Raw genomic sequence first — 22,049 nt, 5'->3', positions numbered from 1 at the left:
GAGCTTTCTTTGCGAGGACCTTTTGTCTGGAAGGAATCTTTGTCCGTCTTGAATTTTGGCAGTCGGACTCATCTAAAGATCTCCTGAATTACTGGTCTCATTTGCTTATTTTGTGAAGAAATATCAATAAACATGGAATTTCTTGGAACTCACGGATAAAGGGAAGTGGGAAGGGAAGAGTTCACAGCCCCAAGGCTTCCAGAGCTCAAGTAGGGTTTGGATAACACTCTCAGGCACATGGTGGGATTTTGGGGTTTTCCTGTGCAGGGGCAGGAGTTGGGCTTGATGATCCTTTTGGGTCCCTTCCAGCTTAGGATATTCCATGATTTTATGGTTCTTTAAACACAATAACCTGAGGAAGAGTCAATGTAGTTTTTAAAGGAATGTCATGGCTCAGAAATCTGTTACTGCCGAGACGGTGTGTGTGGACAATAGTGACCTGATCTGTGTAATGCCATCCAAAAAGGCTTTAAAGAAGATGTGTCATAGAGTTTTCAGGGACACTCAGCTGTAAGACATCAACAGCTTGCAAAGCTGGGAAGCAAAGATAAGGCAAATTGGTGAAAATGCAGAGATTTCCTGTCGGATGCTCTGAGTGTCTCCACTGGGACTGGAATTTTCAGCATGTTCATAAGTGGTGGAGAAAAGGCCATAAATAGCACGGTGACAACATTTCTGGTGGAGAAAATAGTTCAGAACTGTCATAGCTAAAGGTGACTGGAAGGATTTCAGGCTGCAGAACCGAGTGGGTGATAACATGGAAAATGAGATTCAATGTTGATAAGGATAAAGCAAAGCACATCCCTCGCTGTTCATGGGGGGACTCTAAATTAGCTGATGCCAGTCAAGAGCTGAGGGTAACTGTAGGCAATTCTCTGAAAACATCAGCTGAAGGTTCAGGACTAATTAAAAATTTAAAAAGGCTCCAGAAATTGCAAGGAAAATATCACTTGCCCCATATAAAGAAGGGGGTGCTCATGGGTGTGTGTGGCTTTGGTGTCTGGCTCAGAAAAGATGGAGAAGAACTGGAAAAGTCACAGAGATGGAGAAAATGTGTGGTCAGAGGTGGGAATAGCATCCCTGTAAGAAAAGGCTGAATAGATCAGGACTGTGTTAGAAACGAGATGAATGAGGATCCAATCCCCTGCCATGGGCTGGGACACCTCCCACTAGCCCAGGTTGCTCTAAGCCCCATCCAACCTGGCCTTGGACACTTCCAGGGATGAGGCAGCCACAGCTTCTCTGGGCAACCTGTGCCAGGGCCTCACCACCCTCACAGCCAGGACTTCCTTCCCAATATCCCACTTATCCCCACCTTCTGGCAGTGTTAAGCCATTTCCCCTTCTCTTATCCCTCCAGGCCTTTGTCCAAAGTCCCTCTCCAGCTCTCCTGGAGCCCCTTTAGGCACTGGAAGGGCACTGGGGATGCAGACATGGATGCAGTAGGAACAGGGAACAGTTAAAGATGGTTATTCTGCATTTTCACAGCTGGTAGTCAGACTAGATGATCTCCAGAGATCCCTTCCAACCCTCACTATTGTGTGGTTCTGTGACTGTGGGGGTACCAGGCAAAGAAATGGCAAGTTCATCTCAGAATGTTGTGAAACCAGAAGTCTAAATGGACTCAATAAGGAATTGGACAAACTGATGGAGGACTGGAGCTGTTAAAATTCTCTGTGTGTCCAAAGCAAGGCTGACTGATGGGAACTGAGGACACAGGTACAAGTTCACCCTCAGCCACCCATTGCACAGGCCTTGGTGGGCACAGAGTAAAACCTTCCAAGCCCTCAGGGTAAGAGGCATCCCCAGCCTGTCAGAACCATCTGGACATCTGTTCCTCAGGCCCATGCAAGAATTGGCAGAGAAAGTCTTTGCACTTTCCTTCTTTGGCTGCAGATGAATAAAAGATCTGGAAAAAGAAGCAAATTATGTCTTTCTGTCATTCCCTTTTTCCCTGTGAATGATATGCAGCCATGCTGAGGACAGGTAGATGCCTGGGACAAGCAGCTCAGCACTCTCCCATCTCTTTGCTTTTTGCTGCCTCTCCCTGCCAGCATCCCACTCTCCCCTCTCCCCTCCCAACAGAATCAGAATGGCCTCAAATCTGTGTTCCTGAACTCATCATTCCCTCTTGTGCAAGCTCACAACATTCCTTAGAAGATGATTCTGAGGCTCACATTAAATCCTTTGGGACAGGTTGGAAAACCCTACTTCAGAGAAACATGTTGTATTCTCTCTGCCTGTTTCTGCTATATATTCTCTGCTTGCCCAGAGAAGCTGTGGCTGCTCCATCCCTGGGAGTGTCCAAGGCCAGGTTGGACGGGGCTTGGAGCAACCTGGACTAGTGGAAGGTGTCCCTGCCCACGGCAGGGGGTGGAACGAGATGGGCTTTAAGGTCCCTTCCAAGCCAAACCACTCTGTGTGTTCCTGATTCTTTATCCAATGAGGTTCTTGGTATCTTCTTCCCCACTCACACTCCTGCGTGAGCAGACGGTGCTGGTGGACTCTCAGCACTCCATGGGGCAGCCGAACAGAGCAACAAATGTGGAGCAAAAAATTGCAGCCTGCAGCTGGGCTCTTTATGGGAATACTTATGGACTCTCCTTGCCTGCCAGACTTCCTTCCCGCTGGAAGCTGCCTGGCAAACCCGGGGCGAGAGCACCCTCTGGGGACCGGCAGAAATGTAACAGTGAGACTCCATTTCTCAAATCCCTTCTTTTCACATGGACTTTGCACTTTTGAGTGTTTCGTGATGGTCGTGGGTCCTGCTTGCCTGCCCAGAAGGAGGAGCCTGATGGAGAGGGCTGGAAGCCACAGAGTGTTTCTGTTACTACAGGACAAGCTGAGCCTCCCTGGAGAGAGCAGGAGAGACCTGAGGACACACACGGCCCTGGAGCTTGTAGGGAAAGTGAGATATCACTTCAGTGACTCACAGAGTGGTTTGGGCTGGAAGGGACATTAAAGATCCTCTCCTTCCACCCCCTGCCATGGGCAGGGACACCTTCACTAGCCCAGGTTGCTCCAAGCCCCGTCCAACCTGGCCTTGGACACTTCCAGGGATGGGGCAGCCACAGCTTCTCTGCCCAACCTGTGCCAGGGCCTCACCATCCTCACAGGGAAGAATTCCTTCCCAATATCCCATCTAACCCTGCCCTCTGGCATTTTGAAGCCATTCCCCCTTGTCCTGTCCCTCCATCCCTTGTTCCAAGTCCCTCTCCAGCTCTTCTGGAGCCCCTTTAGGCACTGGAAGGGGCTCTAAGGTTTCCCCAGAGCCTTCTCCAGGTGAACCCCCCCAGCTCTCCCAGCCTGGCTCCAGAGCAGAGGGGCTCCCCTGCTCGGGACATCTCCATGGCCCCCTCTGGACTTGCTTCAGCAGCTCCACATCTTTCCTGTGCTGAGGACCCCAGAGCTGGAGGCAGCTCTGCAGGTGAGGTCTCACAGGGGCAGAGGGGAACAGCCACCCCCACTTCACCAAAGTCACACTGGTTAAAGATAACAAGGGGACATTGCACAAAAAATGTTTTTTTGCATCTCACTAAGGAGAGTCGCCACGAGGATGGAATATCCAGTGGAATCATCCTTCCTGCCGTGGATGGGAAATGTTGTGCTGGGAGCCCAGCACAGGTGGGTGCTGCTGCCTGGGGTGCACGGTGGGTGCCCAACCACTGGTCCTGGCGTGAGGGGGCATTAGCAGAGGGGGTCCCTTTAATCACACGTCTCCACATCTATCTCAAGGCAAGAGAGTTACCCCCCAAAAAACCCCAAAAGATTCCTAAATGCAACAAGAAATTGCCAAGTTTGAGAGCTGAGGAACATTTTATTTAGGTTATTATTTCCTACACTGGGTTTGGTCTCCATTCCGAGCTGGCAGCTGCCTACTCCTGCCTGTCACACACCTCATGAATCACTGCAGAGGGGCCTGAGCAGGAGGTGGTAGGAGGCAGGAAGAAATCCCACGTTGCAAGGCAGACATGCAAACCCAGTAAAACCACGGTGTAAAAAATCCCATGCAAGCACAACAAGGTAAGAAAGGATTTGTTTGCGCTGGTTTTTATTTGCTAGCTCGTGTCTCTGTACTGATGAGGAGACAGCTCTCATCTCCCTGAGCCAAAGGCAGTCCAGAACTCACGTGCCCCTGGAGGCATCTTTAGCACATCAGTGCCACAGAGGCTGAAAGCTGGAAGGGCTGGCATCTGCTGGAGGGTTCTGCCCTCAAAGATGAGAAAGTATCATAGAATCATTAGGGTTGGAAAAGCCCTCTAAGATCATCAAGTCCAACCATTCCCACCACTAACCCATGTCCCCAAGTGCCACATTCACATATCTGTTAAACCCCTCCAGGGGTGGTGACTCCACCACTGCCCTGGGCAGCTGTGCCAGTGCTTAACCACTCTTTCAGTGAAGAAATTTTTCCTTACATGCAACCTGAACCTCCCCTTGCTCCTTTCAGGAAAAATGTAAAGCCATGATTGTTGTGGGAATTGCTGCTTTCCAGGAGGGTTGGTGGCCTAAGCAATGGATCTGTTGTGTCCACAGGCTTGACCCTGGCAGAGCCAGCAGGTCCTGCTGGAAGGCTTCTGCCTGACCTGAGCTGTACTGCTGAGCTCTGACATAAACTCATGCAAATCCTGTTCTGTTCCCTCACCTGCTGACTCTTTGTGCCAGAGCTCCCTGAGCCCTTCCCGTGCTCCCTGGCTTTGCTCTTCCCTGCTAGTTCAGACCTGAGTCCCTCGTTCTCAAACAAGACCTCTCACACATGGTCCTAAAATCCCTAAAGACATAAAAGACCTCACAAATACCCCCTTTCCTGGGACCTGTAGGGCACACATGACCTGTGCTAAGCCTGCAGACTTTCTTAGCTAAAGCTGACTATGTTAAGCCTCAGCCTCTGTTGTTCTGCTGCTCTTGGAAAGAGCAGGGAGCATTTTGGGGGTGCTGTTAGGCACAGGAAGGAGGGGTCATGCAGAGGTTTTTGAGGACAGGGTGCTTCCCTTACTCATCTTTGGCCTGGGGGCTCCCAGATCACATCCTCCTGCCAGGGGAACCTTGGGACACCAGTGGACTAATCGTGCTGCCCCTCTGTGCAGGGGTCACATCCAGAGGGATGGACCACAGGAGCCAGGATGTTCTTCCCACAGATGAATTTTATGGCACTTTGAAATCTTGTTTTCAGATTCAAAGAGGCAAAGGCAGGATGGTGCCTCCCCTCTGTGCTGTCTGCAGCCCCTGTGGCAGCTGGGGACAGGAGCAGGCAGAGACCTTGTGCAAGGTGCTCCTGCTCTGAACTCTGAGACAGAAACACCTCGGGGTTGTCAGCAGGCAGAGTCCCTTCCCTACAGCTGTTTGTGGCCAGAAGACCCCTGGGGTTGGTGTCTCACTTCCCTGGGAGCATCTGAGTAGTTCCCTCTTCCCTGTGGAACATGTTTTATGCTCCCCTGTGAGCCCAAAGGACATTGTGGGACAGCAGGTCTGATATAACCACATCAACCACCTGCAATATCCTGAATTCCTCCTAAATCCTGTGACTATTGACTGGGACAGCAGTGAAAAGGAACACAGATATGCAGAAGCACTGGACCAGTGTGTAAACGTGCCATTGAGATGGAAATTGCTCCAAAAAGAGGGATGTGATGGTTAGCAAATGTGCAGCAAGGAGCAGAACCCTTTGAGGGACTCCTGGCTGCAGGGAGCAGCAGCTGTGCTGTGCAGTGAGGCAGCTGCTGCCCATGGCTGTGGGCAAGCTGGGAGCAGGAGCCACTCTGAGGAGGACAGTGGGATCAGGGATGAGAGACAGGCTGCTCATCGCCTTCCACCTTCCAAGCTGGGACTGTATTGCCACTGGTTACAAAGCCAAGAGCACCTTGGTAGCTCTGTGCTGTCACTGTGATGATTTAACACTTGATCTCCCCTGATGGGGAAGCAGAGTCCCTGGTCTGCCACACGGGCTCTGTGTCCGTGACAATTCAGCCCAGGGAATGGGTGGGATCATCAAGAGCCACCTCAGAGATCTCATCACCACTGTGTGTGCTGCAGGTCCTGCAAATCCTTGGAGAACACGGGCTGGAGGAGCTGAGAGTGCAGACACAGCCCCCATGGACAGGCTGGAGCAGAGGCAGGTCTGAACACAGCTTTAGAAAGGCAATGTCAGCACCAGATTGGGTGTGACAAGAGCAGCTCAGGAGGGATTTTACTGGAGTTAAATTAAAAATGTTACCCAAGTTCTCTGATTCTACCCCCTTTTCTCCCTTATTCATATCCATGTACAAGAGCTGTGCTGAGCTTTGGTGTCTGCCCAGTGTCCTCAACACCTGCACATCACCATGTTCCCCCTGCCCCTGGCCAGGTTTGTGGTGTCACCCCTTGGCAAAGCAAGCACAAGGTCACTGCAGGGACACAGGGGTGAAACACAAGGACGTTTGAATTCGCCAGCATTAGTGATAAAACCCAGCTCTCCAGACAAATCCTTTGTATTCCAAAGGATTGGATGGCAAAAATAAGATGATGCAAGATGTCCTCCCGTCATCCTGGGGCCATCCTCCAAAGAGGCACTTCTAACACCCTTTTACTTTCAAGCCAGTGAGTTTTCATGTGCACTCAGGGCGTGTGCAGCCCCACAGCGACACGGGTGCCAGGACTCATCAGCTCAGCAGAACAGCATTTCTTTGCAGAGCTACAACACTGCACTACAGCAGCCTCTTCCCTCTGCCCACAGGTTGGAGATACTTTGAGATCAAAGCTACTCCTGTCATGAAATACCTTCCCAGGTGCTGGGCAGCAAAGTGGTTTGTTCTTCCTACCCTGTCCTAACAATTTGGCTACAGCTACAGGGCTGGCAGGGCTCAGCCAGGCTGACTGCAGCAATTACTGCCCTGTCCCACTTCCCACTGCAGGAGCCTGCAGGTCCTCTCCAAGCTGGACTTTGCCTCAGGAGAGATTCAGCAGTGTGGTGGTCCAGCCTTGTGGCCTGCAGTGGCAAGAGCTTATGGGTGGCCTGGGAGAGGCTCTGGCTCCTGGGGGACCTGAAGCAATTCCTCAGCAGGGATATGGACACTGTGCCAGGAGGAGGCACCATGCCCCTCTGCTGGGGTCACCAAGCAGTTTTCCCCAAAAAGGGAAAACTGATGGAAGAGCAGCTTGACATTGTCCCCCCTTGGCCAACACTGAGTGCTGCAGGGAAAGCTGTGTGACTGGGCCCTTGGAGGGGCCTCTCAATTCCCCAGTCATGGAAGCACAGTCATGGAGGAGCTTCCCTGCCCACTCCCCAGACTCTAAAAAATGCTGCTTTTAGGCCAGAACAATTTCTTACCATGTAGGGGACAGCAAAGAGAGGGGAGAGGACCCCTTTCCAAAGGGACCCTTGGGTGCCAAGGGAAAGGTGTTCTGGTTAGATGTGAAGGCCACCTCCAGGCTCAGAGGTGCCCTTAGCTCCCTACTTCTTGCCCACATAGCTACAAAGGAGAGGGTCAGTGAAGCAGGGGATGTTTGGGGACATTCACTGGAAGCCTGTGGTTTTCCTAACCCTGTGAACTCCTCAGGTGCTGCTCTGCCCACCCCACCAGGATCCTGCCCACCTGGCAGGGACACAATGTTCCATTGGAGGTGATTGACTGGAATCAGTCAGGAAAAACAGCGACAGGAAGTTTATCACAGACTCCTTGGAATATATCATAGCACTGTCAGGCTTCTAATAGGATAAGTACCATAAGCTGTGCTGCACAGAGGAGCAGTAATGGGATATGGCTTTATGCAGGAGATGGTTTGATGTATCTGGGCCACTGCTAACTAAATCCTCCCTGAAGTTCTCTCTCTGCAGCTCTTCCAGCTCCAGGATTAATCAGCTCTCTCCTTTTTATCTGAAAGACAAGAGGCCATTGGCTGCCTGCAGCTCTGAATGCATCAGTGGGGACAGTGGGGTGGCAGCCTTGGCCACCCATCCAGGGCTGTGTCCTGCTCCCAGGTCCTGTGTTATTTCTGGAGGCTCCTGCCAGCAGGATGCCCAGGGAGCCAATGCTGAGCCTGGAACTGTGTGGTCCAGCAGGCACTGGGATGAGGGCAATCCCTGATTTTGGATCCTGGCAGCTACTTGGGGTGTAGGGGAGAGGCACATCATGACCCACATGGCCAAAGTCACATTTAGGATCATAACTGACCTTGGGGCGCTTGACTTCTGCTGGTCCTTGAATCACTGGTTGCCACCAGCCTGGAGGAGCAGAATGGGATAACCTGGAGGTCTGGATTGCAGGGGAGGGATGGGGAATCTGGCTGAGGAACATCATTGCTTTGGGTGTAGGAACACAAGAAGAAACAGTTTTCAAGTGCAGATCCCAAGAACAGCAAGATGCTGTGCCCAAGGATCCTGTGTCACCACAGGTCCATCGTGGCAGGGGGTCCATGACCTAGAGAAGGGCTTTGCAAACGAGAGGGTCAAACACCTCTGAGTGTGTTTGGAAGCTGCTGGAAACATCATAAATGCAGCATCTCCCCAGGTGCCCTCAGGCCAGGAAAGCTGGGGCACGAGCCACATCTCTGCACTGGCCATGAGCCAGACCATGGCCAGCCCCACATGTCACCTCTCCCACCACTCACCAGCTCCTCTGGGTCACAGCTCCTAAGTCTCACTCTCACACACTGTAAATCTGCTTTTGTCTCTGCAGAGGGAAAATCTGAGAACATCCCCAGGGATGCGGCTTCATCGCCTCCCTGCATTCAACTCCTTTTCTCAGATAAATCCCCTCAGTTCCACCAGGGTTTAACAGCAGTGGAAGGTTGTTTCAAGTGAGTCCAAAAGCTTCTGTTTCCTCTCTGGACATCTTTCAACTTTAAAAATGCCCTTTTAAGTGCCAGTGCTTCTTAACCAGCCTTCAGCCAGAGCCAGGCATCAAAGGAAGGACTGGCTGGCCAGGAGAGCAGCTGTCTTCTGGCCCATAGTTTGCAAAAGAATCACGAGATAACAAATTAATTCCCCAATTTATGCAAATATTTCATGCTGAAAAGGTTTTTCTACCCTCAGCATCCAGTCTGAGGAAGGTCTCATGTGCGTGTGTTTGTACATGGATTTATCTCCCTGTTCACACTGAGATGGCATCTGGCAGCTGGGATGTAAAGGCACAGGTCATCTTTATTCACAAAGAAACATTTGAAAAGAAGCTCTTAGGGTTGCAAACGTTTGAAGAACAACAAAGTGTTTCCTCCTTAAGTAGGAGAGTGACCAAGAAATAACTGACAGCTTCAGTTCAGCTTTATACAACCGTAAACATTTGCAAAGTTTAAAGAGTAAAGATCACAAAGCATCTACTAAGACACAGAATTTCAAGAGGGGAATTTTTAAGACTTGCTTATGTGATTTTAAAGAGAAAAGGGATGAAGAGGCTTCATTCCCCAAAGGAGTTTATGGCTCTGCAACATGACTACAACCACCAATTTTTGGAGTGCTGAGCAGAGCATTGTGACAGCACTTCCCACTACAGAGCTCTGTTTCTACTCTAAAAATAATCCATGAAGTTTGCTTTCTTGCTTTGAAGGTCAGACCTTTCCCTAGCTGGTTTCTCACCCCGGGGATATTCACATTTGAGAAGATGCTCTTTTTGGTTGGCTCCCTCTGGGCCCAGCTGTCTCCGGATTTAGAAGCTCTGTTTGCAGTGTATCTGTGACCCGAAGCCCCTCTGCAGGTGCTCTGTGCAGCACCTCATCCCTGACACCAGCACTGATGACCGACTTCCAAGGAGAACAATAAAGGCAAGAAGAATTTTGAAGCTGCAGGACAGGCACCTGGAAGCTGAGGCACATCAGCTTGTGCCCAAGGGGGTGGCACTGCCCAACATGTTTGTCACTTATCCCTCATGAAGAGAGAACTGGGATGGGTTCAACGATGGATTTCCATAATGGGTTGGACATTTTGCTTAGCAAACAGATCCTTTGCCATCATCCCAAGAGTGAAAGTCACTCCAAGTGGCTCCTGCTCTGTAACAGCAGAGCCAAGTTTCCAGTAATGTAGAATTAGATGCCAGATTGTTGCTGGTTCTCTCCAGTGACCTCTGTGAAGGGCTGAGCATCATGGATGGCTCCAAGCACCCCTCCAGGACTGTGCCCCTTGCTCAGCTCTGCTGTTCCTCTTGCCCCTCTGAGAATGTCACCTCCCACAGACCAAAGGCGTGTGGGATGGGAGATGGAGAGAGGGCACAGCCCCTGAGCCAGGCTGGGAAGGGGCTGGAGAGCCCCGGGCAGAACAGGGGTGACTTGGGAATGCTGGTGAAGGCGAGGGAGGATGGGGACCGAGGGGAAGGACAACAACAGCTGAGGGCTGTAAGTGGGGAGCAGGGGGCGATGGTTTCCATCGTGCACTCCCTGCTGGAATGCTTAAGGCACCAGCCATGGCTGGGAAGAGGCAGACAGTGGTGAGGCTCCATGATGGTGGGCTCCATCCTCACAAGGACACTTTTATCTGGCTGTGATTAAAGCCTTCACACCTGGAGGAGCTGAAGCTGCATAGAGCTGTGGTGATAACTCCCTGACAGTGACACCGACCCACAGCTGGGGTTCGTGTCATCAATACCCACCCAGGAATACCTCCCTGCTGAGCACAGACTGTCCTCACGGCTCACCACCCCTGCTTCGGGATCACCCATGACAGCACAGACCACCAGTCCCTGCAGTCGTAGCCTTCCCCTCGCCAGCAGAGCCAAACACGCAGGCCCAGGACTTCGTCTTCAGGAAACCCTGGTGCCCTCAGAGGAACTGCACTCCCTGTCCAAATGCAGGACTGCCATCTCCTGGGCACGGGGAGACTCGGTGTGCGACAGCCTCGGGAAATCGTGCCGGAGTAACTCGGAGGCTGAGAAGCCTCTGCGACGGCAGGTACCGCCCCTGAACAGAAACCCAGCCCTCGGGTCCCTCAGCAGCAGGGTCAATGAGCGGCTCTCTGATCGGTGTGTGTTCAGCCTCTGTCAGAACTGCACCCATTTCCCAGCCTGAAAAAACACCTGAGGGACACCAGACCTTCACCACACAGCCCTGCACCGACACCGGAGGGCTGCTGTGCCCCACAGCCCCATGATTTGCCACGGAGCAGCAGGCATGTGGCTCCACACTGGATGGAGGGGACACGGGCAGCTCACCCTCCCATTCCTCCCTGTGGTCCCGCCTCCCTCGGCTCCCTGCCCTGCCTCCAGCTCCCCTGGATCTGCTCCCTGCCCAAGGATGACCCCAGTGCTCGCTGCCCCTTTCCCCTCATGCTGCCACTCCCCCTCCCGTGTCTCCACAGTGTCTGAGCCCACAGAGGGGCCGCGTTCACTCAACGCTGCCTTTCAGCCAAGTCTCCTCCCCAAATTATACTGCTCCCCAGGTCTGTACCTGCCCCCCAAATCCCTCCTCATTACACTCCAGTTTTCCCTCTGCTCCCCACCCTGCCCTGCAGCCCAGAGAGGTAGGAATATACCACAGAGAATTTCATCTCAGGCACTCCAAGTTCTGACAAAATGACATAGAATGAGGCCAAGCTCTAGGGAAAGCACCATGAGAACCTGTTTCACTGGCCTGTGCTTTAAAACACCTCCTACAGCACCCTACAGGAGCAATGGAAATCCAGTAAATGGAACAGGAATAAGCCATTCTTACACTCACCAGTGGATTTATGGCATTAAATATCCGTTCTGGTAGTACAGAGAATCATAGAATCCCAGAATTGTTTGAGGTGAAAGGGACCCCACAGCTCATCTGGCTCTACCCCCCACCATGGGCAGGGACATCTTCCCCTATCCCAGGTTGCTCCAACCTGGCCTTGGATATTTCCAGGAATGGGGCAGCCACAGCTTCTCTGGGCAACCTGTTCCATTGCAGAATGGCAATAAGACAACACAAGTGAACGCTTATGTTACAATGTCACCACTCCTGCCTGTTAAACCCTTCACAGTGCTGTGGAAAATGCAGTGGATTTGTGTTACCCGCAAACACTGCTCAGTGCTCTGTTATGTAACTGGTGTGTTCCAGGGATACTCACAGCACAAATCTCTTCCCAAGATTACACAACACCTCAAACCAGTGTGTGTGCCCGGGGAAGTTAAGTGCTTTTATTACTCCACCAGCAGAAATAATGGGATCCTCCTTCTGGTAAAGCAACCCGGTAAACACATGATAATCATCTGGTAATTACATGATAAAAATCTGGCAATTACATTTACAATCTGGAGAATATTGTATGGGATCCAGTTACTCTCCTGTCTGCTAAGGAAAGGAACGACACCGTTAGTTCTGTCGCTCCAGAGCAGAACTGGTCCCAGTTTGTACATCCCCTCCTGCCAAACCCCCCTCGGGGCAAACAGCCCCTGGTGCAAGGGGTTAACATGAGTGTCCCTGTGGCTGCCAGGGAGCAGGGTTAGATGGGATATTGGGAAGGAATCCTTCCCTGTGAGGGTGAGGAGGCCCTGGCACAGGTTGCCCAGAGAAGCTGTGGCTGCCCCATCCCTGGAAGTGTCCAAGGCCAGGTTGGACGGGGCTTGGAGCAACCTGGGATATTGGAAGGTGTCCCTGTCCATGGCAGGAGGTGGAACTGAATGGGCTTTAAGGTCCCTTCCAATAGAAAGCATTCTGGGATTTTATGACTCTAACGTTTGCCAGGGCTGCTGCTTCTCATCCTGCAGCAGCCACAGCAGGGCTGTACAAGGCAGACCTGGTCCTCAGTGCCACCAACAGCACAGACCCAGGATCGCTGAAATGTGCTTGTGCACTCAACACAAACCTTTTCCCACCCTGGGAAAGGCGTTTGGGGTCACAGCTCCCGCTGCGGCTGCTGCCCCTCCGATCCCTGGGGAACGCTCATGCCACAAAAACTCCACAGGCACGACCCAAAAAGCACAAACCCTCCACACTAATCTCGAATTTGTGTCTTCCCTCCTTTCCCAGGAGCGGCACCCGCGGGGTGCCCGGGCCTCCCGCCCCGCTGCCCACAGAGCCCCGAGGCCGCGGCTCCCTCCTCCTCCTCCTCTTCCTCCTCCTTCCCCGCCCCGGGGCCGGGCCTGCCAGAGCCGCCGCTCCCCTGTCCCGTGCAGCGGCGGGACCCGGCGGGGACATGGAGGGGACACAGAGGGGCCGCTCGGAGCCTGGGGCTCCCTGAGGGGGCGGTGGCGGCGGCCGCCTCACAAACCCCCACAGTCCCACAATGCCCCGCGCCGCCCGCGGAGGACAAAGCCCGGCGCGCGGCCCCGCCGCGGTACCCGGATGGGCGCGAGGCTAAGGGGGGGGGGAGGTGGCCGGGGCGCGCTCTGATTGGCCACCCCGGCGCGGGCGGGGGCCAGGGCGCGCTCCGATTGGCCGTCGCGCCGCGGAGGAGGCGGGCTGATAACGGGGGGTGGAGGGGTGGGCTCCCACAAAATGGAGGCGCCGCCGCTTACATAACGCGACCTCTCACCCCGGCGCGCGGGGCGGGGCGGGGCCGGGCGGCGTGACGGACGGGCGACGCTGCCAATCGGCGTCCGGCGGCGCGGCGGGGCGGCCAATGGGCGGGCGCGGCCGCGACGCGGGGGGCGGGCGCGCGCGGGGCGGGGCGGCAGGGCGCGGGGCGCGCGCGCGGGGCCGGTCCCGCCGCCCGCCGTGAGGGGGAGCGGAATCTCCCGCCATTTTTCAACCGTCCCGCCCGGGCACCCCCCCCCCCCCTCCCCACACACCCCCCACCCGGCCGGGCCCCCGCCATGGCGCCGCTGCTCGGCCGCAAGCCCTTCCCGCTGGCCAAGCCGCTGCCGCCGGGGGAGCCCGGCGAGCGGTTCGTCATCCCCCACACGCAGGAGGCCTTCCGCACCCGCGAGTATCCGCACGCACCGGGGGCGCCGGGGAAGGGAGGGGGGGGCCGGCGCGGGTTCCGGGGCGACGGGGCCGAACAAAGCGGCGGCGGGGCCGGGCGGGAGCGGGGCCGTGAGGGGAGCGCGGCGGGGCCGTTGTTCCCTGGGCAGTCCCGGGGCCGGTTCCCGGCGGGCGGGAGGAGCGGGACTAACGGGGCCCGGGGCCCTCTGAGCCGGCCGTGAGCGCAGATACCGCACTCTTGGACGGGGTGCGGGCATTGGGGGCCCGCGGGCGCGGGGGGGCACTTGCACCGGAGCCTTCCACGGACTTTAGTTTATAGAACCAAACAGCGGCGGGAGCTCTCTCTGTGCACAGCCCAGGCTTTCGTTCGCAGCGTGGTTATCCCCTCCTGGGCTGTTTTTGCTTGAAAAACGCGTATGTATTATTTTTTTTCCCTGCGTGTGGCAGCCCTTGAGCGCAGGAAGTGGCCGCGGGCCAGGCAGGTGACTGTCACGGCGGCCTGTCCGGGTCCCAGCAGGGCTGCAGGGGCAGGAGCTCGGCGCTGTGACCTGCAGGCAGTGCTCCAGGAGGCTGGGCTGGTGTTGGTGTTACGAAGATCAAGATCTGAGGAATTCATGACTGAAGTGAGAGGGATTGCGTGATTATAGGAACGTAGTTTAGAGGTCTTGGCAGTGCGGGAAGTGAAGGGGCTCCAGAACTTCCACAGCCCCTGTGTTGGAGAGTGTCTTCTTTCTGCAGTGAGTAGAACAGGCAGAGAGAGCCCCTAGGAGGGATTAGATGGCTTTTGAAGAGGAAAATGCATCCCTGAGTGCAGATAGGCATTGCTAGTGCGTTCAGCCCAATAAAACGAGGTTGGGTGGAGCGTTGGGGACTTGCTTTTCAACTGTGTTTCAGATTAAAGCATTCGGTGTGTGACACCAACCTGCTCATGGTGTGTGTGCAAACTGAAAGTAACTCAGTCATCCACCTGACCAGGCAGTTCCTTCTCCTGCCTTTCGAGGAGTGATAAGTGATCAAAAAGGCAAGAGTTTAAGCCTAATTGCTTCTTCTGCAAAAGGAGATGTATGTGGCTTTAAGCTTTGTCTGCCTTGTAGGAACAGCACAGGGGAGTTGTGGGGCACCTTCTGAGAACACCAGTCTGTTGGGTGGCTCTTGTGGATCCATGAGTAGGTGGAGGACATGTTTCTGCAGACACTTGGGTGGTATTGAAATTAAGGAAAAAAGGGATGGTTTCTTATGCTGAGAGGGGAGGGTGTTAGCTGTGGGATCAGAGGGAAAGAAGAAACCAATGCAAGCACTGAGGTTCTGGAGAGATGCTCTTCTGGAGAAAGTACTTCATGGGATGCTGTGGGAGGCAGCCTAGCACGTTCTAGAAAGTTCATCTTGGCAGGCAGACGTCATGAAGCTAAAAAGAGAAACCAAGCAATGCTGGGTTTCTGTCTTGTCTTGTTGACTGTGGATAATGTATGCTAGGCCAAAAGTGGAACAGAAAATTGCAAATGAGCCAGTAAGTTGGAGGGAGATGTTGCCTAAGGAAGACTTGGAGGGTTTTTTTTGGTCACTTCTGTTTATCCTAGATAGTGCAGAGGAGGAATGGCTCTGGAGGATGGGAAGGGCCTGCTGAGGGTGTGCCAGGAGGTACCTGAGTCTTCATCTGGTGTCATTTATGCCAAGACCTGGCAGAATACGTTCTCCTGGACTTTTTCCACCTTGGAAAGCTGTTGATCAGCTCTTCCCCTAAACACTGTGCAGGTTCTTGTACTGCACAACTACCAGTGAGGTATTTGAAAGGCACTGAAAGTTCCTATGGCTTTGTTTTGTTGGGATTTAGGTTGGGTTGCACAAAAAATGGAGATTGGGGTGCAGAGCATGAGGAGAGACTTCTGCCCCGTGGGCATGTGTTCTGGAAGGGTCTGGCACAGCAGGAGGGGGATAAGCTGGTCAGCAGAGCTCAGGTGTTTATTCGGGTCTGTTTTTCCTTTGTAGCTTTATGTGGCTTCCTTTGACTGCTAAATCCCGTGAAAACCTTTTAAGAGAAGCCCTGCTGTGTAGAGCCCTTTGCATCCTGGCAAAGCCTCGGGCTTCTGGTGTCTGCCCAGGAGTGAGCCCTGCTAATCGTGTGGGTGTGGGGACAGGGGTTTCTCTGGGCAGCCAGAGATAGACTTGTCCTTGCAGGAGCTCAGTGGGATCTGCTGAGACACCTGAGGTGTCAGGACAGTGCTTTGCACGTGAACAGTCCTGTCACCTGTGCAGCTGGTGCTGAGCATTTGCTGCCTCCCAGATACCCAGGTCAGCTCTGCTGTGGGCACGTGGGACTGCTGCAGTGTGCCTTTGGTTTGGAAAACTGCTGCCAGCTGGGGAGAGGTGCTGGGCTCAGGGAGCTCAGCCAGCCCAGGCTGTTCCAGCCAAAGCTTCCCCTCAGCCCTCAGTGTGTGGTTTTGGGAAGGTGTGTTGTTTCCACCCCGGATTAAAGCCTGCTGCCTGTCTGTAGTTAATATTTGTGCGTGGTGCCAGCGCAGGGACGGGTTGGGCTGGGTTTGGCAGGTTAAAGGCTGTCACATCCTCACGGGTGATCCCAAAGAGCCAAACTCTGCCTGGAAGGTGGTAGCCAAGGCGCTGTCATGTCACACTCTGCAGGTCTAGGAGAACTCTGCCACCCATCCAGGGAGTAGTGTATAAATGTACCCACTTTCCTGGGATTTTTGCCTTCCTGTCTAATACAACTGGAAACAATTCACATACTGTAAAGCTGGTTTGGAGTTCATACTGATGCTCTCCGAGAAGTTACCCAGGAAGAAGTAAACATTTTATCCCCTTAGCAGTTGTCTTGTGCAGTGGTTAGCTTGGTTATTGTAAACACTTTTCTTTAAAAGGGTTTTTAATGAAACTTTGTTTTTACTGTAACTTTGTTGCCTTTCAGCATTAAATGACCTGCAGTGGGGTGCAAACAGATATATCAACTGCTACACAGTGGGTAGTAAGCTTTTCATTTAACATACATGTTATTCATGGCATTTTGCAGTATGTTCACAAGTAGCTGCTGTCCAGGGTATGTTTTATTCCTGTCTTGGGAATTGTCATACCTGCTACTTTGAAATGCCAGGCTGGTCTGGGATATATGAGTCCTGACACAGTTCTGATTGATGTGTTTAAGGAGGGGAACATTCATAGGGAAAATTCTCTTGGATCTCCCTATTGATGTGGGAAAAAATGTATCATTCAATTATTTTTCAACTGGAGATCAGCATTTATTTGCTCTCCTTGGTGGAAGGAAAGGAATCTCCTCACAGGTCTAGAGAGGAGGAGGTTGATAAATGTAGGAGGGAAGTAGGCCATAATTTTATTTCCCACCTGTATATTAAATATTTGATTGTAGTTAGACTACTGAAGGTTTTTTAAGGCCATGTCCAGAACCCTTAAGTGTGTCTCTCCTTTAGCACTGGGTTTGGTTTTAATGCTGCTCTTTGTGGGAAAGGCACAGGAAGGAATAGTATTATGGTTGCAATTTAACCATTATTAAAGTGGTTAATCCAATCATTAATTCAATCATTAACCACATAAATCACAAAGAGTAATTTGAGCTGGAAAGGACCTTAAAGCCCATCTTGTTCCACCCCTCTCCCATGGGCAGGGACACCTTCCACTAGCCCAGGTTGCTCCAAGCCCCATCAACCTGGCCTTGGACACTTGCAGGGATGGGGCAGCCACAGCTTCTCTGGGCAACCTGTGCCAGTGCCAGATGGCTGTAATTTCAAGGAGGACTCCTGGTTTCTTGTTTGATTTTATTTTTTTATATGCTTTTCCCCTCCTTGCTCAGCATAACTGCAAACATATGTCACAGTGCCACTCCTGGGCTGGTCAGTGGGGCTGTGCAGTTCCCTGGGAGCTGTGGTTTTTCCTTGCTTCTGTTCCAACAATGGCACTTCCTGCTGCTGCCTGTAGCACCTCTTGTTTCTGTGGAAAACTGAGCATCTTTTAAACCCCAAGGAAGGGTGAGAATTGACCAGAGGGCTCAAATCTTAGTGGGGTGGTGACTGGTCAGATTGCTGTTCATTTGCAGGAGAGCCCACAAACAGGGTGGGCTGGGGAACCATGGGATTTCTCCTTGATTTTACAACCTGCTTCAGGAAGGGGGAGCACTGTAGCAGCCTCCTCTGGAGGTTCCTGGCTAATATTTTTGTGTACCACCAGTTGTAAGTTACCTGTACATCAGAACCCACAGTGCAGCTGCTGTAGCTTGTGCTTTAAATTGGAGCTGTGAGGAAAACGTCCAAGAAAATTGGCTTGGTTGGAGTTGTAACTTGGCTTCCTAACAGGAACCTTAAAAAAGGAAAAAAATAGGTTGGTTGCACTAAAATATTCTTGACAGACAACACCTCTGCGGGGTACACCGAGTGCTTTGCTGTGGCTGGTGGCTCTGCCTGTGCAGGAGTGTGGAGCAATCTGCCTGTTCCCACAGGACTCTGGGAATCAGGGCTGGTGCTGCAGCAGGATGAGCTGTGACTGTTCCCAGTGTGCCTTATGCTCCATGCTGGCCTTGCCACTGGAGAGCTTGTGCAGGGAGGAGCAAAAGGTGCTTTTCTTGCCTCTCTTAGGATTTCTCCACTTAACTTCCCGTGGGTGAGCATGGGGCAAATTGGTGTGGATTTACTCCGTGCTGATAATGGTGCCTGTGCATCTGCTGTCCATAGTAAGGGTGAATTAGCTCCTCTCTTTTACCCTGAGTGTTAATTACTGCTCAGGTGGAGCAGGGAGAGCAGCCACAGATGCTCCCAGCAGAGTGGCTAATGCTGTCATTCCTAATGCTCTCTGCTCCCCCGTGGCACCCATTAATCCTGACGCCCGGAATAACGTAACCTTGAGGCAGGTTGGGACACAGGAGTGTCAGTGCCTGAGGGGAGCCAGCAAGGGAGATGGAAGGACTTTGTACAAGAGCATGGAGGGACAGGACAAGGGGGATGGATTCAAACTAAGAAAGAGTAGGTTTATATTAGATATTGGGCAGAAATTCTTCCCTGTGAGGGTGGTGAGGCCCTGGCACAGGTGGCACAGAGAAACTGTGGCTGCCCCATCCCTGGGAGTGTCCAAGGCCAGGTTGGACAGGGCTTGGAGCAACCTGGTCTAGTAGCAGGTTCCAATCCATGGCAGGAAGGTTGGAACTGGATGATCTTCAAGATCCCTTCCAACCCAAACCATTCCATGATTCCGTGAAGCAGGTGGTGTAGTCGGTGAGAGAGAGCCTCACGTTGTGCAAACACAGGGGGCTGCTCTTTTTGAGAACTAAAGGAAAAGTGGCCTTTCTAGAGATTTCAGTTTCAAAGCTTTTGGGCCTTTTTTCCCCCCAAAAGACTGGGGATGCTGGATAGACTGCTAAATTTCTGTCTGGAGTTGGTAACACCACCCTGAGGCACTGGTAGCAGCAGTGCCACAGCAGTTCCTCTCAGGCATTAGCAGCAGTCCATGCCGTGCCTCCTACACTTGCCTGTGATGTTGTTGATGCTGTTTTCCAAGGAATCAGTCTGGAAAAGCTGCCAAGTAAGTTAGCAATACCACAAAGTGTTCAGCCCTGTGTGTTCCCCTTGTGCAGCACAGCTGAGCTGTCGGTGCTGTGGCACCTTCTGTGTGCCAGGGCTGAGCAGGACGGGGGTTTCAGCTGCAGAAAGCACGAGCACCTCAGATTTAACCCAGCACCCTCGTGGCAGACACGGGGTCAGGCTGTACTGAGGCTCTCCTCAGCCTTTGTGCACTCCAGCAGCAAGGGTTTCATTGGCTTTGACTGTTTGGTGCTGCTGTGACTGTGCTCTCCCCTGCACAAATCCTGTTTTCCTGAGCTGCCACTCGCACAGAGAGTACGAAGCGCGTTTGGAGAGATACAGCGAGCGGATCTGGACGTGCAAGAGCACAGGAAGCAGCCAACTGACACACAAAGAGGCTTGGGAGGAGGAGCAGGAAGTTGCTGAGCTGTAAGTACCAGTGGAGACACGGATTTGTGCCTGTCTTTAGGTGTTGGGGCAGAAGAGTGTGCTTGGGGGTGCTGTGTATCTGAGGTGAGCTAAGGAGCTGGAAGTAGATCTGGGGATTTTGGAGCTGAAAGCAAATTAAGTCCAATTTTGATGCCATCACTAATTTACTTAGTAGTCGAGTAATTTACTTATTTTGGTATTACTTGAACCAAAATAGTTCAGCATATGGAACTTGACATGTTTTAAAGCCCTTTGGATAATAGGAGTATTTCAGGGGGAAAAAACCTAAATCTTGAAGGATGTAAAGTAAAAATAAAATAAAAAAGAGCTGTTCAAGTTTCACATCAAACTGGTCCACACCTGTAATTATTTTTTCCGGATCTGCATTAGAGTTGTTGTACTAAATTAAAAAGAAAAATGTTGTCGTGAGATTTAGGGAATTGCACTGCTTGAAACAACAAAGAGCTGAGGGAAAGCAGCAAGAGCCCTTGCTCTGTGCAGACCCCCAGTGTTCCTCCGGGCTGCTGTGGCCCTGACCTCCCCCTCTAGCCCACAGGAATCCTTGGATGAGATCCAGCATGGCTACAGAAGTGAATTTGCTGTGAAGGTGCAGGTCCTTGGCTCAACCAACACATATAACACACAATTAGTGTGATTACCAAATTGTAGGAATTTTGCCTAACAAAAGACGTGCTTCTCCGTTTTGTAAACTCATGACCTGGACTTGTGGGACATTTTTCCCTGGATTTAGACTGAGCAGAGTATCAGCAGTACCACCTAAGAGGCAAAATTTTCTGCTGCCTCTCTTCACATTTCTGAATCATTGGCAAAGAGTTCACAGCCTTTGCCTAAGGAGAAATTCCCCATCATTTGGGCTTAATCACAACCTTAAAGTCAACAAATAAGAAAGCCATTTGCTAATAGTCCTAATTTCTGTGAAGGCTGACACACTGCTGCCTTCAGGCTTTGCTTCCTGCTGTTCTTGTTTGAGAGGAGGGTGCAGAGCCAGCTCCATAAATTCATAATTCTGAGTCAAAACTCATGGTTCAGTGCTGCTTCCTTTTGGTTATCCATGTTGGATTGGTTGGCCACTTCAGAAAACAAAATTGAAGAAATGTCAATGAAATAGAAATGGAAGGTTTCTTGGTAACAAATTTAGCCATAGTCTCTCTAACTTTGGGGGAAAAAAAGACTATGAAATGAGATTTTGGTCTTGTCTCTTTGAAATGGGATGAAAAGCTTCCCAGGCAGTCTGGCTGCTTTAATACCTGACACTAGGCTGGATAAAAAAGTCCATTTAGGCAGTTTGCTAACGGGATAAATTTGTTCATGGCAGTTGTAGCACTGTAAATACAGCGGAGGGTTCTCAGCCATGGATCCCTGAGGCTGGGAAGCCGAAAAGTGTTTTGGAAAAATGGACTATTTCCTTCCTCCTGACGGTAACTTGAAACGGACTTTACTTTGTAGCCACAAGGCTTTATGCAACATATTTCTTAGTGCCCCTGTCAGCCAACTGACCTCACCTTTTAGAGAGGAAATCAGGGAAGTAAATTTGTCACAGTGTTTGTCTCCTTTATATGAATAAGTCTGAAGATCGTGACATGGTGAAACACTCAAGATATTTTTCTGTGGAAAGATGGGTAAACCTGCCTCTGTCTTTTATTTATTGTGTTGGCAGAGGAAAAGTCTTCATCAGCATTGAGGTGTTGGAGGCAAACATTTTAAAAGTAACAAGCCCCAGAATAATGACATGGTCTTGATATATATTTAATATCTAATAAACAGTAATAACCAGCATGAAAGGGCTCACACTCAGTGCTGCTCTTCCTGAGTGTTTATGGCATTCCTTCTGGGAAGGATCTGGATAATTTGTATTGTCATGCCAGCTAACACCTGGGGGAGGGAGAGCAGCAAAAAGCCCTTGGATGTTTGCATGCTAATGGGGCATCTGCCTCAAACATTGTCCTGGCTGTTAACATTCCTGGAGCTGGGAAATGGGAGGCTACTTTGCATTTCCGCTTTTATCCCCTGAATAATGAAAACTTCTTATGTGCTTGCTCAGCTTGAAGGAGGAATTCCCCATCTGGTATGAGAAACAGGTCCTGGAAATTGTCCACCACAACACGGTGTCTTTGGAAAAGTTGGTGGATGCAGCCTGGCTGGAGATCATGACCAAATTTGCAGTGGGAGAAGAGTGTGACTTTGAGGTAAGGATCTGTTTTCCATTTTATCCCATGCTTCTGCTAATTCCAGGTAGCTGAAGGCAGGAGATGGGAGGCATATGTTGGCTGCTCAC

At 51.9% G+C, this 22,049-nt stretch overlaps 1 protein-coding gene and 1 long non-coding RNA gene across 3 annotated transcripts in view; one reads left to right on the top strand and one right to left on the bottom strand.

Annotated features, from left to right (window-relative positions):
* Positions 1-7,623: 7,623 nt before the first annotated feature.
* LOC135425416 (uncharacterized) lies at positions 7,624-13,189 on the bottom strand. The gene is made up of 2 exons (XR_010435593.1): positions 8,150-13,189; positions 7,624-7,852 (listed from the first exon to the last, which is right to left on the bottom strand). It is a non-coding gene; the product is annotated as an uncharacterized LOC135425416 (long non-coding RNA).
* A 351-nt stretch (positions 13,190-13,540) lies between these two features.
* BAZ1B (bromodomain adjacent to zinc finger domain 1B) overlaps positions 13,541-22,049 on the top strand; it is a 42,971-nt gene continuing 34,462 nt past the window's right edge. The window contains exons 1-3 of one of the 2 annotated variants that reach the window (XM_064677678.1): positions 13,541-13,794; positions 19,637-19,753; positions 21,816-21,960. In XM_064677678.1, the coding sequence (XP_064533748.1) occupies positions 13,682-13,794; positions 19,637-19,753; positions 21,816-21,960 (375 nt within the window). In that variant the 5' untranslated portion in view covers positions 13,541-13,681. The remainder of the gene's footprint in view (positions 13,795-19,636; positions 19,754-21,815; positions 21,961-22,049) is intronic. The other variant, XM_064677679.1, reaches the window with a different exon arrangement.

Source organism: Pseudopipra pipra, chromosome 21, assembly GCF_036250125.1.
Source record: "Pseudopipra pipra isolate bDixPip1 chromosome 21, bDixPip1.hap1, whole genome shotgun sequence".
NCBI lineage: Eukaryota > Metazoa > Chordata > Aves > Passeriformes > Pipridae > Pseudopipra > Pseudopipra pipra.
The sequence above is the reverse complement of the archived record's forward strand: the minus strand, read 5'-3'. Positions and strand labels throughout refer to the sequence as shown.